Genomic DNA, 18,140 nt, shown 5'->3' with positions numbered 1-18,140 from the left:
GACTTTTTTACATTAAGAGAGCTTAAATAAAGCGTTGTGGGGTGGGGTTTTTTTTGTTTTGTTTTTGATTTTTTTTTAATGAGTAAAACTTCAATGATATCTTCTTTAAACTAACTAAAGGTCAAACTCACTTTAAACTAACTAAAGGTCAAGCTTACTTTTCAACCCTTTTCAGAATACCAGTGGGTGACCATAGCTTTGAAGGCTGCTGTATAGTTCTCCATTCCTACCTCGGTCAGAGCAGTATTTCCTTAATGAAAAGAAAATGTATTTGAAAGCCATTGGCTGAATATTTGCTTACAAAATTCCTTTTAACATTAGTGCTCAAATCTGCTGCTGAATAAATGTGTTAATTGAATGATCAGATGACCAACTGTATTTATTTAACATTTCTTGGGGATGTCTTCTTTCTCTCTTACTGGGATCAACCTTTTCTCAAAATATATTCTCAAATATATTATCTCAAATATAATATTCTCTATATATTATTTCTCAAAATATATATATAACAAAATATGTCTCCACTTGCCAAAGCAGAGCTCTCCCTGTTCTTCTAAGCCTCCTGCAAACTGTTTACCTTTCAGCTTCCTCTCATTTCCTTGCTATTAGTTAAACTCCAGATATATGTGGAAAACTGGACATTTTCAGTGCCTTTTTACCCACTCTGGAAAAGTCAAGTAGAATCAGGCAAACTGGAGCACCGCTGAACGCTGACCATGGACTTTTTCCAGGATATCTTCCAGGTAGGTGAAATGTCCTGATGTCTCCTCTAGAGCCCCTGGGGTCAGCAACAGGCTCAGGGTGAGCCAGGCCAAGAGCAGCCTTGCTCAAGCCCCTCTCCCAGGATTGCTCAAGCCCCTCTCCCAGGTTTGCTCAAGCCCCTCTCCCAGCCTTGCTCAAGCCCCTCTCCCAGCCTTGCTCAAGCCCCTCTCCCAGGTTTGCTCAAGCCCCTCTCCCAGGTTTGCTCAAGCCCCTCTCCCAGCCTTGTTCAAGCCCCTCTCCCAGCCTTGCGCAAGCCCTTCTCCCATCCTTGCTCAAGCCCCTCTCCCAGCCTTGCTCAAGCCCTTCTCCTATCCTTGCTCAAGCCCCTCTCCCAGCCTTGCTCAAGCCCCTCTCCCAGCCTTGCTCAAGCCCCTCTCCCATCCTTGCTCAAGCCCCTCTCCCATCCTTGCTCAAGCCCCTCTCCCAGCCTTGCTCAAGCCCCTCTGCCATTCTTGCTCAAGCCCCTCTCCCAGGTTTGCTCAAGCCCCTCTCCCAGCCTTGTTCAAGCCCCTCTCCCAGCCTTGCTCAAGCCCCTCTCCCATCCTTGCTCAAGCCCCTCTCCCAGGTTTGCTCAAGCCCCTCTCCCAGTTTTGCTCAAGCCCCTCTCCCGGGCTCCCAGCCATGTGCCAGGGCTCTTTTCCTCTAGGTCTCTGCTGCCCCATTCCCTGGGGAATGCCCCCATTCCCTCCTCTCCTCTGCCTCTGGCCATGTCTCTGCAGGGACCCTGACACTTTTGGGAGAGGAGGACAAGGGGCTCAGCCTTGAGGCACTTCACCTCACACAACTTTCAGGTTCTGGCCTCAAGGTCACATGCAACTTATGTTCAAGATTTCTGCTGGAAAACTCTTCCAAACATTGTCCTGTGGGCTGTGACTCAACTTTTCTGTCCAGTCTTGCCTTTGGCTTGCTCTTTCAACACGTCCTCCTCTGCTGTTCACTCTCTGAGACACCCGAGTTAGCTGTACCTCAGCCCCCTTTCCTCAGCCAACAGAAGATGTCTTTTCCCAGTGCTGTGTCCAGTTCTGGGATTCCCAGTACCGAGGAGATATGGACAGACAGGAGAGAGTCCAGCAAAGGGCCACAAAGGTGCTAGAGTGATTGCGACATCTCTCACATGAGGAAACACAGAGAGGTAGGAGTTCAGCCTAGAGGAGAGAAGGCTCAGCAGGATCTTATCAGTATAAACACCTGGGGGGAGGATCAAATAAATCAGAGCCAGACTCTCCTCAGTGTGTGCCCAGTGTCAGGACCAGAGGCCATGGACACACACTGAAACACAGGTGGCTCCCTCTGAACATCAGGAAACATTTTCATATTGTGAGAGTGACTAAGCACTGGCACAGGTTGCCCAGAAGATGTGGAGTCTCCCTCCTTAGGGTCATATAATTTTTTAGGTCCTTGGAGATGTTCAAAATCTGTCTGGACATAGGCTGAGGCAAGTGGCTCTTGGTGACCCAGCTTGAAAGGGGGATTGAACCAGACAAATTCCAGAGTCCTCTCCAACCTCAGTAATTCTGTGATTTTGTGATTTCAAATTCCCAATGAATTCAATGGAATCAAAGTTATGCCACCCATAAACAGTTCTGTGAAAAGGCCTGGGAAGCATGGGAGAAAGCAATTACACAATCTGAATTCAGGAAAGGTGTCCTATTTCCTCAAACCTTGAGAAAAATAACAGACTGTCAGGCTGATGGGTTTATTAGAGGCCTGCAACTGGGTTATGTGTGAGGAACTGAACAGAGATTCTCACACTAAGTGTGTGAGTACTGTCTTAACTCTGGAAAAACAGGTTCATTAGGGATGAATCAGCTTGTGAGTCTCACATTCATACACTAAGCATACATGTACTGTCTTAACTCTGCAAAAACAGATACATCTGCTCTCAGCTTGTGTCTCACATTCATACATCACACACTTTAAAAAAAATTAATCTCTTTGCACTACACTCCTGGGCAGTGGAATTTTGATTCCTCAGGGGTATCGAGGATATCTGTGCTAAGGGCAAAAACATGATTAATCAGTAACCTGGACAGCGTGCAGAATTTATGGCTTTTATAGCAAATGTCAGGTTGATGACCTGAAGTTATCCCTGTTCTTGGACTTTCACACTTGCCCAGTGACCCATACTCACCCAGTTACATTGGTTAGCAAACATATATATGCCCCTGTACCCTTCTGAGGATTCATTAAGAAGCACATGGGAAGAGAACAGGTCACCAGCCACGATCAAAACATACCCTGTAGTGGAAAAGAGGTTTATGGACTAACACAAGAGCGTCTCAGGCACAATCTCAGGAGGACAGAAATCCAGAGTCCACATTTTCTCTTTCTCTTCCGTGGCAAATACTCGGCTGAACAGAGATGGGCTGGAACAGCAGCACTTCCATTGGTTTTGTGTTCATCCTGGCTTTTCTCTCCACTTTGAAAACAGCAGGTTTCTGGAACAGCAGCACTTCCACTGTTTTAGTGTTGATCCTGGCTTTTCTCTCCATTCTGAAAACAGCAGGTTTCTGGAACAACGACCGAAGACAGAACTTTCCTCCAGGTCCAAGACCATTACCTATAATTGGAAACCTTCTTTTGTTTGACTTGAAGAGACCCTACAGGACTTATCTACAGGTACTCATTTTCTTTTCTGTTGGTCCTATCAATCAAGCCCCATAGGCCAAGATGTCAGAGAGTTTCTCCTGTTGCATCCAATGTATTGCATCCATGCATGAGCCTTTAGCCAGGGACCCAGAGATGGTTATTTGAGCAGAAAATGTTGAACGTAGCATGGTTTCATTACTGTAATATTTTATCCAGGTTTCAGCCTTCCACAATTTTCAAATTAATAGCAAGCATCCACCTTATTTTGGTGGTAATTTTGGGAAAAAGACAACAGGAATTATTTGGATATGTGGTGTAACCCTCTCTGCCTTCAGCTGATTGATGTACCTTGATCTGTGACTGCAGCATCTTGGCTTCGCTGATTTATCAACGTTCTCATCTCCCTTTCCTCTTATCTTCCCCAAAAGCTGAAGATATAACTATATGCTCTTAATATTCAGGGCCAACCTTTGCCAAAATAATAAATCTTTCAGTTTTCTTCTAGTGTTTTCTTTACCTAGTTTATTGCAGGGCTTTGCTGACTTTGAGTGAGAAGAGTTGCACGAACCTGCTCCTTTCTTAGAGTTTTTTCTGCTTAGACATTAAAATTACACATCTTCCCTGCTGATGATTTTGAAAGGAATATTTGCACCAACAAACCTGTATGGATGTTGTACCCACAAATCAAAAGACTGCTTAGATGCAATATCTGGAATATCACTGTAGCTCTCCTACACAGCCCAATTGTGTTGACAAAAGCAAGTTCAGGCCAGCAGAACCAACATGTATCTGCTGTAATTCAGTGATTCCTTTCTGATGCGGATGCTGGTTATCTGACTTGAGCACAATTCAGATATGGGTCTGCTCCTGTTGTTTCAGCTGGCTGTACTTGCTTACCACTTGCTGGACATTTTGCATCTTGGTGCTAAATAGATGCCTTCTGTTTCTCTCTGCAAACCAACTAGAAAATGAGTGCAGTCAGGAAACCCCTCTCTAGCAGTCAGAAGAATCAGGAACACTGAGTTACATAAAAATAAATCTACCTGTACCAGCTAAAAAACTACCACATTGTCTCTGAGACAGATTCATGGTGCATGTAATCATGTACAAAAAGTTTGAATGTATCTAATGCTAAATCCTGGCCCAGAAACAAACGGCTTTATTTTTAATAAAATAATGGTACCAAACATTTGAACAGGTTGTTCAGGTGTAGCCTGTGCACAAAAGAAACACAGTAGCGTGGAGCTAAGTGTGAAAAAATGAGTCAAAAATTGAATTTACAAGGGTTTCTGAGGGCAGACAGAACTCTCAGTGCATCCTTTGCTGACTTGGGGTTTCAGCTGTTGATACTCCTGCTCAGTTTAGCACAGTAGAACTCTTCTCCCAACTATTCCGTTTAGTCATTATCCACCACAATGTCTGGCACTTTCCCATCATTTAAATCAAGTGCCTTTCCCTGTAGTCAGGAAAATATCCACCATGTGAGTAACCCAGAGGCAGGACTGGAAAACAAGCAGCACTGGAACAGGTAATGAATTTCTCTGTAGGCTGTAGAAGTTGTAAATCATTGTTCTCTTTTCCTGACAGCTGTCCAAAATATATGGCCCAGTCTTCAGTGTTCAGATGGGGCACAGGAAAGTTGTAGTGATTTCTGGCTATGAGACAGTGAAGGAAGCTCTTGTAAACCAAGCAGATGCATTTGCAGAGAGACCTAAAATCCCAATCTTTGAAGATTTGACTAAAGGAAATGGTAAGTTGGTCTTATTCTTCCTTATCAGCTTGACCTACTCTTTTTTTTTCCCCTATAGACGAAGCAGGAGCTGGAACAACACTTTGGATCAGAGATCACAAAAAGCATTGGAAATAGGGAGCAATTTCATTGACTTTAGCACGCTTATTCAACTTTAAAACTACTGACAGTGGCCACAAAACAACCATAACTCTAAACATAACTACAGCAACACAAAATGGATAGTGACACACTTCCAGGATCCTTCTAGAACAGGGCATCTTGCCAGAGAAGCATTTCTAGCTCTCATGATACGGCTCTGAACTTGTGGGGTTTTGGGTTTATCATAGAACAACTTTTCTGAAATTAATATTCTACTGTTGCTCATCATTTAAGTGGTAAATAGTGTTTTTAAATTCAGAATGTGACAATAGATAGCCTGTAGCACCTAGAAAATTGTGAATTTATTTTAAAAAGGAAAATACTCTCTAATGAGCCGGGTTTCAAAATAAGAATTTCACACCTACACTTCACTCTAACTTAGCATAAGAATTTCATATTTATGTCTCCAAAGATCCTTGGAAAAATTCAGTAATAATTCTGTGAACATTTTAACAGCTGCATCTTTTGATCATATTATTACATAGAAGCTTACCTTTCACTGGTTGTTTTTTTTTTATTTAGGAAAAAAACATAGCTGAGGTCATCAATTAAATGAAAAAAAAAAGTGTGAAGAAAAAATACAGTGAAAAAAAATTGATTGTGGAGATTTTAAGACATAACCTAACTTTTAAGATGTATTTTCCTGCTTAATTTTTTCTTGCAGTCATCAGAGATCTTAGTTCAATTCCACTTCCAAACTATGATGACCAGCAGTTTGAACTTGAGCTTGCAATGTCCACTTTCTTTCAGTGACAAGTGTCTTTGAGGATATATATTCTTCTTAAGATTGATCAAATAAACCTTAAATATTTATCCTTTCCTTGTGTTATGAACCTATTGTTGAGGATAGAGAATACTTAAGGCACAGATATGTGGTTTTCCTCATCTGGATGCAGTTTAACTTGTTTTAGAAGTGACTGCTACTAAACAGCTCCATTCTATGCTTACAAAATTATTTAAAATCCTGTGCCCCATTGAAATGTTCTTTTGGTCTCAGGGGTTGTTTTTGCCCATGGTGAAAACTGGAAGGTGATGAGAAGGTTTACCCTCACAGCCTTGCGAGACTTTGGGATGGGCAAAAAGGCCATTGAGGATCGGATTGTGGAGGAGTATGGGCACCTGGCAGACTCCATCGCCTCCCAGGAAGGTGAGTGGCTCTCAGAACCTCTGCTGCTCACAGTGACTCTGAGATATGTACAAGGTCTCTTTTTCCCAGCCCAGCTGTTGAAGGAGTCAGGATCCTTTTGTTCTCGTTCTCAAGGTTGTTTACTATTTCTTATCTATAACAATCTTTCTCTGGCCTGCTGAGGTCTGTCTGGCAGGCTGGGTTGAGGCACGCTGGATGCCCTAAGGGTGGTGTTATCATTTTATACTAAAATCTATTATTTACCATAACTTCCCAATACCTATCACCTATGTTAGACAGTGAGTTTCTACCTTAAACCAATCTAAAAGTTGCAACATCACAGCAGAAGATGGAGGCCAAGAAGAAGAAGACTGGACATGCCCAGATCCCTCCATCTTGCCTCCTGAACCCCCATTCTGAAAACCCCAAAAATCTATTTTTCACCCTGTGACAAACTAACTATTATTCTACTTAAACTCTCTTGACTTGTAATTCTTCACATAAAGGTTGGTAATTGTTTTTCCATGGGTCAAGTTCAAAGGCACAGGGGTCTAGGGCTCTGTGCCAAGGTCTCTGAGCCCCCTGGGCAGGGGCTCAAGTCCTCCAGGGCAGCCAGAGGAATTTCCTGGGTTCCAACAGGTGGGCTGTTCATTCTGCAAACCCATGGAATCACAGAGTCACAGAATGGTTTGTGTTCAAAGGGACCTTAAATCTCATCCAGCTCTAGCCCCTTCCATGGGCAGAGACATCTTCCCCTACCCAGGCTGCTCCCAGCCCCTAGTCCAGCCTGGCCTGGAACAGCTCCAGGAGTGGGGCAGCCACAGCTTCTCTGGGCAGCCTGTGCCAGGACCTCACTACCTCTAAGGTTTTGCAAAGGCTTTTTGAGCGTTCTCATGTTCAGACCTTTTTAGGAAATGTACACCAGTTTGATGAATTTGGCTCCTCTGGCATTTTTGTGTCCTGCTATGGTATTCTGGCATTGGATAATAATCAATGATAGCAATCAATCATAACAAATAAATAACAATATTGAATAATAAATTTACATTTACAAATTACATCTCTTTATTACAATGTAACAAATTCTCTTGTTCCTTGTCTAGGAAATCCCATTGATGCCAGCAAAATAATTAATGCAGCAGTTGCTAATATAATTGTGTCAATATTGCTTGGAAAACGATTTGACTACAAAGACCCCAGATTTGTGAGACTTGTAAATATGACCAATGAAAACATGAGGCTTGCTGGGAAACCTTTGGTCACGGTAATGATTCACATGTTTATGTTGCTGTTCCACTGCACACCAATAGCAATACTGGGGATCAGTTTCTTCTATTAAACAGGAAAATCTGAGACTTTGAGAGATAATTGGTTTACAAAGCAGTTTCTTGGACAAAAAACCCTTGAGAGACAGTTTGGGAATCATGAAGTCAACAATCAAGACCCTACTCTCTCAAAAAAATATTTAAGATAGAGTTTGAAGAGTGCTAGTCAGTGAAAAATACCTTTGGATACTTGCATGCAATGCTGCCACACCCTGGATTGATTTATGCTTATCTAGGTTTTGAAAAAGAAAAAAAAATGTTAGGGGAAGAGCAGGCCAAAACAATAAAAAAAGTTGCTGGCCAACATTTCCATCTGCCTGGTGGCAGCTTGAAGCTGTCTGAGCCTGACATCTACACTACTCCTGAAAAATAGTAATTTTAAAAGATTTTTACCTCTATTTGGTGGTCCTTGAAGAATTTTCTACCACAAGTCATCCACTCAGTTTTTCACATTCCTAAAAACAAAATATTAATCTTAAGTTTTTGACTTTGTATCTGCAAGGAAGGCCAAATGTTGTTAATTTGTTTCTGTAGTGTTTTCAGAGCTCTGGCTGATAAACTCTCTCAATAACTTCCACTCTCGTAGATGTACAATATCTTCCCATACCTTGGATTCCTCCTAAGGGCTAACAAGGCTCTCCTTCGAAACAGAGATGAATTCCATGATTTTGTACGAGTTACTTTTGTAGAGAACCTCAAAAACCTGGACAAAAATGACCAAAGAAGTTTTATTGATGCCTTCCTGGTTAAACAGCAGGAGGTAACTGAGTATTTTCTTGTTGATTCCATCTCTTATGATTCTATGAAGACATTTGGAATTTTCTTTTAGTCCTTACAATTACAGCTGAATTTCTTTAGGGAAGCTGTCTTCGAGAAAATACATATGACAAAGTAGTAGAGTTGAACAGATACTTCATGCTGTTGAAATTCCAACCTCTTTTAATCAGTGAACATTTATCCTAATTTATTTTCTTCAGACTGCATAAATATATTTACCAAGGCTGCTTCTTTTTATCTGCTCTCTCTGTTGTCCCCAGTTCTTCTGGCTCTTTTGAAAACATAAAACATAACAGAATGGAATCACTGCCTGGGCTTTAGTGGGACTTGTTTGGGGTCTCTGATATGGTTGGGTCACCTTCCCCATGGGGAGGGCAGCTCCCTTTGCAGATGGTCCCAGTAATACAAAGATAGGTCAGCACTCTCCTCCAGGCACAAGCCCAAAGCTCTTCCTTGCCTTTCACACTTTTTTAAAATATAGGATTTATATCTTAGCAAATATTTATCTACATAAATTGCATTTTCACGTGGAAAGCTTTGAGTTTTCATCCTTTTATCTCAACGACTTTTTTCAGGAGAAATCCACTACCAATGGGTATTTCCATAATGGCAACTTGCTAAGCTTGGTGAGCAATTTGTTTACTGCTGGTGTTGAGACCATTTCCACCACACTAAACTGGGGCTTTCTGCTGATGCTAAAGTACCCTGAAATACAGAGTAAGTGGTTTAATGATAGATGCTGTTACACTCAGGGAATTAGTGACCAAACAGGAACCTGGAGGACCAACACATTTGTTAATAGGCCAAGTTACAAAAAGCTGAGATTTCCAGCCAATTACTGTCTCTGTGCCCTCTGGTTCAGACCCAGTGGGGCAGAGTTCATACAGGCCAGGCCCTCTGCTTGGGGAAATCTCATTAATTAGTAAGTAAAGAGCTGTCCTGTGTTGGTCAATGATTCTATTCCAGGTTTCCCTCAGAAACTGTCAATAAACTAAAGGTCTGCGCAGATGCTAAATGAACTGTACTGAGGCTTTAGGGGCCTGAGAAGATTCATGGAAGTGCCTTTGTCTGGCATCTCCATTCCAGCTGATGGTACAGGGTTGTTTGGAGTCAAATGGGGTTTTTGAGACAACCCTCAGGCAGAACATGGATCTTTAGACAGAAGAGATAGAAGGAAAAAGAGTCTTAAGGTTTCTTGTTGATAAAGAATCAATCAAACACTGTAGTCCTGTTCACCTCCCATTATTTCTGAAAGGAAAAAAAAGGTTTTTGGAGAATTTATGGCTTGTACTCCAGATCTATCACACTTTACATGAGTAAAGCACACTGTGTCTCAGGGGTGAATGAGTCCTTGAATCTTAGAGTTGATTCTTTCTTCAGAAAAGGTCCAAGATGAGATAGAGCAAGTTATAGGCTCCAACCCCCCGCGGATCGAGCACCGAGCTCAGATGCCATACACAGATGCTGTCATCCATGAAATTCAGAGGTTTGCCAATATCCTGCCACTGGATTTGCCCCATGAGACTGCTGCAGATGTCACCCTCCAAGGCTACTTCATCCCCAAGGTGAGGGATCCTACAGGATTGGTTTTTTTAACATTTCTTCTTTCTGAATTGGTCCAGGAATTCATTCCTCTGGCCTTTTTTTGCAGGGAACCTACATCATCCCTTTACTGACCTCAGTCCTGAAAGACGAGTCGCAGTGGGAGAAACCAGACATGTTCTACCCTGAGCACTTCCTTGATGCCAATGGGAAATTTGTGAAGAGAGATGCTTTCATGCCTTTCTCAGCAGGTGCTTTCTCTTTTATATTTACACAGAACACACAGTGAAGATCTTCTGTGCATTCCTGCTTCATTTTTCCATGTTCCTTTTAAAAAGCCACAAAAAATGTTAACTGGGTTAAGTTTTCATATAGTGTGACAACAAAAAAAAAAACCAAATTCTGTGTAAAATCAAAGGAAAGAAGGGGCTTCCCCAGAGTGTGACATTCACCTGAATTTACACACCTGCACCATTTGCCAAAACATGGGAGATTCCAACCCTGCTCCTTCTCTGGCATTTCTCCTGCTTTGCAGGCTCTGTAATTGCTCTTTTAAAGTTGCCATACATCAGTCTCTGGCTAATTTATCTGTCATATCCACAACATTCTCCATTTTTTTATCAACCCTATTTGTATATTTTCAACTCTGTATGATCTTTGAATAAGATTTTTTCTTGTCATACTCACCATCCAGTACACCGTAATTTTTTTTTTCTTTCTTTTTAGAAGAACTTCTGACACTTCCACTTCTCAGGTCTTCTTTACCAGACTTAAGCTTAGATGTCCCAGCTGAAAGCACATCCAGGGAATGTCAGGTCTGGGCATTCCCTGGAGAGTTTGTTTCGTATCACAGCCATGCAATAGCTCTCCATTTTCTGTCACAGAAGGGTGTTAACATCATATTTTAGATCAGGTTTTTCTTAGTTTTGGCTTTGAATCATCATGCTATGAATAAGGCAGCTTACTAGCTACTGGATTTGACAGAACTTACATTTACAGCACTTTTGCATATTCATAGAATATCTCCTCCACCTTGCTTCTCATTCCCACTGGCCAGCATTTGTGAATCTTCAAGGAATTTGCTGACAAATTTTAGTATAAAAAAGTGCCTATGAGTTGACTAACAGACCTAAAGTCTAGACTAAACCAGTTGGTTTGGGATCCAAAAATTCAGCCAAGTAGAAGAAAATTGTGAAAAGGAAATAAAAATTCAGATTTTATTGAAAACTGGAGTTAAGGAATTCAGACTACATTTCCATACATTTCTCTCCAAATGCAAGCATTTAGACAAAGGAAAATAAAAAACCATCACCAGCTGGCTTTGGTATGATACTTCTGAAGATCAAAATTCCTCTTTCTCTGTTAACTTGTACCCAAGAGATTTAAAATCTGTGTTCTTTATTCATACCTAGGATATAACATGCAAATGTTCTGGATGTCCACTGACCTTTTTCAGGTTAAGAGCTGATAAAAGGCCTTTTTTTCTTCCAATACTGAAGAAGCAGCTCACTGATTCTCTTGTGGTGCTTTTGCCTTTGTTCCAGGGCGGAGGATCTGTGCTGGGGAGACTCTTGCCAAAATGGAGCTCTTCCTCTTCTTCACCAGTCTCCTGCAGAGGTTCAACTTCTTCCCTCCACCTGGAGTTTCCAACTCAGACCTGGACCTCAGCCCTGCCATTTCATTTAATGTCATCCCCAAACCCTATAAAATGTGTGCTGTAGCACGTTCCTAGAGCTCTAATCCATTGTGATTTTAAAATGTTTAAATCATTTTTCCATGGCCTCTGTCTTAATTCTTTTACCAAAACAATCCATATTTCAATTAAGGTTTCCAGTACTTCTAAACCAAAGTAGTATTCTTTTATTTTGTACTTTTTGGGAGAGGGCAGAAATGGACCAGAAGTGTGAAGTAACTGATGGCTCATGGATTAATCTCTTAGATCACCTAATCTTGGCTAAATAATAAGGCCTTCAGCTTTCCTATTCTTGCTGCCATGTTCACTGTTTGTTGAGAGCATATCTCAGAAAGTGCTCCCAGGTCCAGGTTTTTCCCAAAGACATACGGACTATGAAGCTGTGCTTAGGTTGTACAAGGAGATAAATGCAGGATGTTCAGAGTTTGAGGCTGTCAGAACAGAAGTGCTGTTTGATTTTGGCAGTCAGCTGGGTTTGAAGCTGGACTGGATATCCTGATGTCCCCCAGTGCCTCAGTGCAGCTTCTTCCCTTGGCTCTTCTCCCTACTCCATTTCCATATGCAAAGAAATCATAGTTCTGTACTTGTAGGTCACTTCTGAGGAAAAACCTTAAGCCAAGCTGACCTGAATCCAGAAGTTCTTTAAGATTTTCCCTGAGTATTCCTTAAATGGATAAACTCAGTACATAAAGCATACACACACAGAGGAAAATGTCTTACCTACTTAAAGCCGAGGTTTGTGAAATTGAAGTTTCAGGTGCTCCCAGGTCAAATCACACAGCTGTGGTCACAGCTCCACACACACAGATCAACAGTGAACCTTCTGGAAGAGGCCTCAAATCTCATCAAAACCAACCATCTGATCATTCTGCAACTCTGTCCAAGGGTATCCACTGTCAAGTCGAGCTAAGACCACCTCCTAAATGTCTGGATTTATGTTCCCTGGTTCATGTTACCCTGTTTATGAGTGCATGACAACCCCAAAGTAACAACACTCACAGCCAGCCTATCATAAATCACCCAGTGTCGGGGAAAAAAATTAAATGAAAGTAATTATGACTTGCCTCTGTGTCTATCCAGCACTGTAATGCAGCAGCTCATTCTTCAGTTACTATTTCAACCTCCTTGCGTGGAAGCTGAATCTGACTCCTACTCACTGCCCTTCTCTACACTTTCTTTTAAAAATAAAAAACTTTCAAAAAGGCAAAGGTCTCTATGTGGTTCAGGAAGTTCAGAACCCACACAGTAAATCACCTTAATGAAAGCAAAGGAGTATATCTTTACTTAACCTCTTCCTGGCATGCAGGAAAATCCTTAACCCATGCTCAGGATTAAATTATTTTGGGGTAATGGTTATATCAGTAACTGCTTCCTTTGCCAAGTGATAACAAATCTGAGAAATACTTATAAATAATTATATTCCTTTTCCTGTGATTCAGTATAAAGCAAGTACTTGGTCTGGTTTTCCTGATCCTACATGGTTTAGGCTAGTCCTGTGAGGAGTAGAGAGCTGGACTCAGAGATCCTTACAGACTCATTCCAACTTGAGATGTTCCATGATTATAACTCCAGAGAGGCTTTCAAGCCCTCATAGAAGAGACATAATTAGCTTTTGTCTCATTAAGAGTAGCAGCTTGTAAACAGAAGAACAAGAGTTTTTGAAGCAAGTCAGTGTAAAGAGCACTGCTATCTTTCAGCAGGTAATTTACCTGAAAAAGTATTTCATGATGTTTGATGTTGGTTTTTGTATTAAGTGACAAAAATGTAAAAGCAATTTTGTACATTTGATAAAAATTATTACATTTTTTCAATGGAGGGTTTTTGTTAAAAAATAGTAAGAAAGTTGAACAGGGGATTTACAAGTGAGTATTAGCTAAGCTTATTTTTACTACCTGTTTCAGGTTTAAACTCCCAAATAAAAACTACTTTGGTAGAAGATACAGCCTTCAGTGATTCACAGATAAAGAAGTGCAAATAGGATGGAATAGTTCCCTTATTCTGTAAAAACACCCAAATAACCCAGGATCCATTTCCCTCCTTTTCCCTATGACAGGATATATCATTAGAAGTCATCATAGGTCAAAAAAACCCCAAAAAACCGTGACAGATTACTTAAATCACTTGAGTCCCAAAATGTGTCTACACATTTATATATACCAATGTTAATAGAAAATGTTTTAACAGAAATGCAGCAGTCACAACAGGAAGGCCATTAGGAAGAATGCAGATTCCATCCAAACTCAGCATGGAGACTCCACATATTTTGGCTTTTCAAAGCAAATCCACCTTCTCATAGGTCTTTTCAATAAGGGTTAACAAGTTCTTCAAGTCAGCTGACTGCTGAATAGCATTCATATCCTTTAAAAGGTCCTTCTGATTCTTTACCTTCAAAATTTCCTCCTAAAGAAGGAAAGAATCATAGACAACAAATAAAAAAACAGTTTTTATCAAGTACAACAGGAATTTCATCTTCATGCAGGCCAGCTACAGGTAAAACAAAAAAGGATTCAAAGTCACAGAATGAGTCTTCCCTCCAGCAATTATAGATATATTTCAGAAATTACAAGTTCCCTAGGGCCATAGGGTTTCTAGGAAAAGACAGGTGATGTTTTAAATCATAAGATCACAGAATTGTTTGGGCTGGAAGGGACCTTAAAGACCACCTTGTTCCAAGCCTCTGCCTCCCACGAGGTTCCACTATCCCAGGCTGCTCAGAGGCCCATCTAACCTGGCCTTGAACACTTCCAGGGATGAGGAGGGTTTTTAAAGTTTTGTTCTGGTTTTAAATCAGAAGTATATAGTTCTCAATGAAAAAAAAATCACAAAAATATAACACAGAAAATGAAAATCTATTCAAATTTTCTGAATTTTCAGAATTGCCCCCTCTGGCAGAGGTTAAGGGATAAAAGTACATTCAGTTGCCTTCCTCCTCATAACCAAAGTGTCTCTGAAAAGACAAATATATATTCCACACTCACCTGCAAAGTGGGTGCCTGCAAACTGCACTTGGGGAGTTCTGGAAGCTGGAGTGCTCCACTGCCATTTTCCTGGAATACCTAGAAAAAGAAGAGAATGAAGAAACAATCCAAACCCCCTAATATCAGGCACACAAGTAGGAAATTAACCTGTCTGTCATTGTCCAACTTCTGAAACCAAACTTAATTCTGCAACTGAAGTTGGAAAGATTATGAAGATCCACTCACAAAAGCACGAGGCCTTCCTTAAATGGCACTATCTGAGAAAGAGCTTGTTTGAAAAAGCTCTAGAAGTCAGCCCATTCCTCTAGATTATAGGAGTACACAAGTAATTATTTTATATATTTATTCATTTATTATTTTATACCTTCCTGGCATCTTTTTCATCTCCCTCTAACTGGTTTTTGAGCACCTGGATTTTGTACTTCAGCTGCTGTATATTTTCCTCAATGCGCTCTGCTGATCTCTCTGCTTCATTTATTTCTTCCTAAAACAAAAACAAGACAAAACCAGAAGAAAATACTTAGAAGGTGAATCTTTCCCACAGAACACACTGAGTCACTGAAAAAACATCCAAAAAGAAACAGAGCTTTGCAGCAAAGGTGGCTGACAATGATGAACACTGGACACTCCTCCACAACAGCACAGGCATGATCAGCAGTGTGGTAAGGTAATTTCTTCCCTTCCTTGTTTTTCATACCTGCAGTTGTACCAAAGACTCCTCGTTTGTCTCAAGCATTTGTTTCTCTGCCATTTGAAGGCCCAGGATATTCTTCAGGTTGCCCAGCTTCGCTGGAGGCACATTTAAAGTCTTGAAACTTCTCAGCACCCTTTAATTACAGAAAAAATGAAAGTATGACTTGTTTGGAGTTCTATGCAAAGCAAAAAGAAAATTCTGGGGAAAAACTAATCTCACTATAGTTTTAAACTTAAATGCTGCCAGTGAAGTAAATGACTGCAGAGGGAAAGAAAAACTGCCTTGAATTACTTTCCAAAATCATGTGGAGTAGGTGTCCAAGGAAAGAACCAGGAACAAGAAATCCCAAAATTCTCATGCTTTCCATTGCATTGGCCTTGTGTGGTTTATATTCCACTGGCCTCTATACTCCTGACTATAAACTAGCATTAATTAATATTTTCCTAATATTTTCCCAGTTCTGACCCTTCTGCTTTTCAAATTAAGTTCTAAGAGAAGGATTTTTAACTGCTTCCAAATGATGATCATTTTAGTAAAACCTGGAAATGCTTTTATGAAACATGATACACATCTTTCTCCATATATCTAAATATATATATGTCAGAGGAGAGTTTTAGTTCACCCTCAAAGTATGGTACAAAACAACAGGGTAGAAGAAATCTTTTCTCTCCCTCTTTCCTTTTAATTTATAATTTCTTACCTGTTTTTTAGTACATTGAGGTGCTTCTGAACATCATCTTTTCCCTCTCTCTGTTGGGACAAAACAGATCTGAAAAGAAAATACAGGCAGAATTTCCATCACAAAGTGTGCAAGCACAGAGAACACATCAAAAACCACACTGGCTTCCAGTTCAAGTAATATTATGATTTTTACTTTGTTCCTTGAGGAAATAAAGAAGAACCACCAGAGGTATTTGGTACTTACAGTACTACTGAATCCACTATATTTTCCAGGAACAGCCTACTGTTCTCTGAGAGAGGCTGCCAAGATCTTATTGTAGCACTGGACAGCTTCACCTTTTTTGAAGAACCATTTTCTCCTGTTATCACAAAGGAAAAAAAGAAATATGACTTGTCAAACCTGGACAGAGAGCTTTGTGACTCAATTCAGTCAGACTGGAGTCAAAAGCGTAAAATAGTTCAAATTTAACAGCAAAGAACAGGACCCTACCTGCAGGGGAAGAGTCTTTCAGTTCCTTAACTCCCCTTTTGCCTGTCTGAGGGACCTGCTGAAGGGAAAAATTTACAGCAAATGTGGCAATTTCGAGACATCCTCTGCTGTGCAATCATTCATCTATTCCTGTGAACTCACAATGCCAGTGTCTGACAAAAGTCTCTGAGCACAAAAAAACCCAAAAAGCTTTACTGAAGGCTGCTCAAAAGAGCTCTTCACACTAGGCATTTCCTCGAGAGGACTATTCTTAGTCAATGAATTATTCTCTATAAATTCCAATTTAAAAAATGGGAAAAAATACCTTGTTCCCCTTCCCCTTCCAGAAAAATGAATACCTGTCTTTTTTGACCTTGCTTTCTTCCTTGTTCATCTGCTCCCTTTTTTTTGCTAGAAGGCCCTTGTTGATTTTGTGATTTAGAAGGATTTTTTGCTGATCTCCCACCAGCTGGCTTCCCCATTTTATTGGAAGGTGTGTGGCGGGGTTTCATTATCTGTAAACCAGTGGGAACAGGAGGAAACAAAGACAAAATTAAAATCCAGCAATTATAACCCATACAGAGCAAACCATACTTTAAAAAACAACAAAAAAAAAGGGAATTGAGCTCAACCCAATAAGCCCCAAATAAGCCTAAATGAGATGAAATGTTTGAATATTTGCTAAGCTAGAGCCCAAAATCCTGTAAATTTACCCAAATGCAGAACCACTAAAAAGGCATTCCCATTTGGAAAATGCCTCTGCCCATGGCAGGGAGTTGGAAATGGATTATCTTTAAGGTCTCTTCCAACCCAAACCATTCTGTGATTCAATTTTCTAATTTTCAGCGCAGTCATCCAATTTGCAGAACTTTTTACCTTAGCACATAAGCACAGTGGCCTCTGATCCAGTTTAAATCTACAATTTCTTTTCTTACCATAGAAACAGAGGGAAAAGCTGTCGCACGGAAGGGAGTAGCCACAAACGCCACCACCCTTCTCGTCTCTCTAGCATCACGACTCAAATTTATTCAGCTTTTCACTCACCCCCTCAGGCCACTCTGTCCTCCCTCAGGTGTTGTCACTTCTCGCCAGGCAAGTGTCGAAATTGACAGCAGACAAATAAGCCCCGGCAGGGCTAGTGAGGCCTAAACCAGGTAAATAAACCATATGCCAGGTAAACAAACTCCACATCGGCTAAATAAGCCCTAAAACAAGCAAATAAGCCCTGCATGTCCCCTCCTCCATAACTACCCATGTTGTGGGACAGCTTTCGCAGCGAACCGCAAATAAAGTATGGACTACAACTCCCAGCATGGGTCGCTCCCCACCGCCGCCTAGGACCCTCTCTTCCATCGCGGTGCATTCTGGGAGTTGTAGTCCTCATCCATACGCCCTCACATCCCCAAATGCCCGCTCCCCGGTGCTGCCGGATAGCATCATGGACGACACTCCACAAAACCCTTCCTCTCCTGCGGGCTCATGTCGCCCGGAGCCTCACCTTCCTGGCGCTGCCTCACCTTCCCGGCGCTGCCTCCCTCTCCTCAGCGTTGCCGCCGGCCCCGCCTCAGCCCGCCGGGACGTTACCAAACCCGCGCTTCCCGCGGCGCACGCGC

At 41.3% G+C, this 18,140-nt stretch overlaps 2 protein-coding genes across 4 annotated transcripts; one reads left to right on the top strand and one right to left on the bottom strand.

Annotated features, from left to right (window-relative positions):
* Window positions 1–3,123: 3,123 nt before the first annotated feature.
* Window positions 3,124–11,744, top strand: LOC118684890 (cytochrome P450 2K6-like). The gene is made up of 9 exons (XM_036380136.1): window positions 3,124–3,381; window positions 4,939–5,101; window positions 6,240–6,389; window positions 7,472–7,632; window positions 8,280–8,453; window positions 9,046–9,187; window positions 9,851–10,035; window positions 10,122–10,263; window positions 11,557–11,744. Exons 1-9 carry the CDS (start codon window positions 3,124–3,126, stop codon window positions 11,742–11,744), a joined length of 1,563 nt encoding a protein of 520 aa, XP_036236029.1.
* On the bottom strand, window positions 11,202–18,116 carry CENPQ (centromere protein Q). Of its 3 annotated transcripts, XM_036380137.2 has the most exons (10): window positions 18,026–18,116; window positions 17,572–17,672; window positions 16,887–17,042; window positions 16,549–16,606; window positions 16,303–16,417; window positions 16,078–16,146; window positions 15,381–15,510; window positions 15,048–15,167; window positions 14,684–14,761; window positions 11,202–14,105 (listed from the first exon to the last, which is right to left on the bottom strand). In XM_036380137.2, the coding sequence occupies exons 3-10, from the start codon at window positions 17,037–17,039 to the stop codon at window positions 13,977–13,979; spliced, it is 852 nt and encodes a 283-aa protein (XP_036236030.1). In that variant the 5' UTR covers window positions 17,040–17,042; window positions 17,572–17,672; window positions 18,026–18,116; the 3' UTR covers window positions 11,202–13,976. The 3 variants fall into 3 exon arrangements, with proteins under 3 accessions (XP_036236030.1, XP_036236032.1, XP_036236033.1); XM_036380139.2 differs by lacking the exon at window positions 17,572–17,672 and having other exon boundaries at window positions 18,026–18,098; XM_036380140.2 differs by lacking the exon at window positions 18,026–18,116 and having other exon boundaries at window positions 16,549–16,603; window positions 17,572–18,012.
* Between the last annotated feature and the right edge of the window lie 24 nt (window positions 18,117–18,140).

Source organism: Molothrus ater, chromosome 3 (assembly GCF_012460135.2).
Source record: "Molothrus ater isolate BHLD 08-10-18 breed brown headed cowbird chromosome 3, BPBGC_Mater_1.1, whole genome shotgun sequence".
In the NCBI taxonomy this organism is placed as follows: Eukaryota; Metazoa; Chordata; class Aves; order Passeriformes; family Icteridae; genus Molothrus; species Molothrus ater.
The sequence above is the reverse complement of the archived record's forward strand: the minus strand, read 5'-3'. Positions and strand labels throughout refer to the sequence as shown.

Coding starts and splice junctions, on each gene's coding strand:
- LOC118684890 (XM_036380136.1), top strand. CDS start 3,124: ATGGGCTGGAACAGCAGCACTTCCATTGGTTTTGTGTTCATCCTGGCT. Junction 6,390..7,471: donor CTCCATCGCCTCCCAGGAAG/GTGAGTGGCTCT, acceptor TTCCTTGTCTAG/GAAATCCCATTGATGCCAGC. Junction 9,188..9,850: donor AAAGTACCCTGAAATACAGA/GTAAGTGGTTTA, acceptor TTCTTTCTTCAG/AAAAGGTCCAAGATGAGATA.
- CENPQ (XM_036380137.2), bottom strand. CDS start 17,039: ATGAAACCCCGCCACACACCTTCCAATAAAATGGGGAAGCCAGCTGGT. Junction 15,511..16,077: donor CTCAATGTACTAAAAAACAG/GTAAGAAATTAT, acceptor CTGTAATTAAAG/GGTGCTGAGAAGTTTCAAGA. Junction 14,106..14,683: donor TGCAGGCACCCACTTTGCAG/GTGAGTGTGGAA, acceptor TTCCTTCTTTAG/GAGGAAATTTTGAAGGTAAA.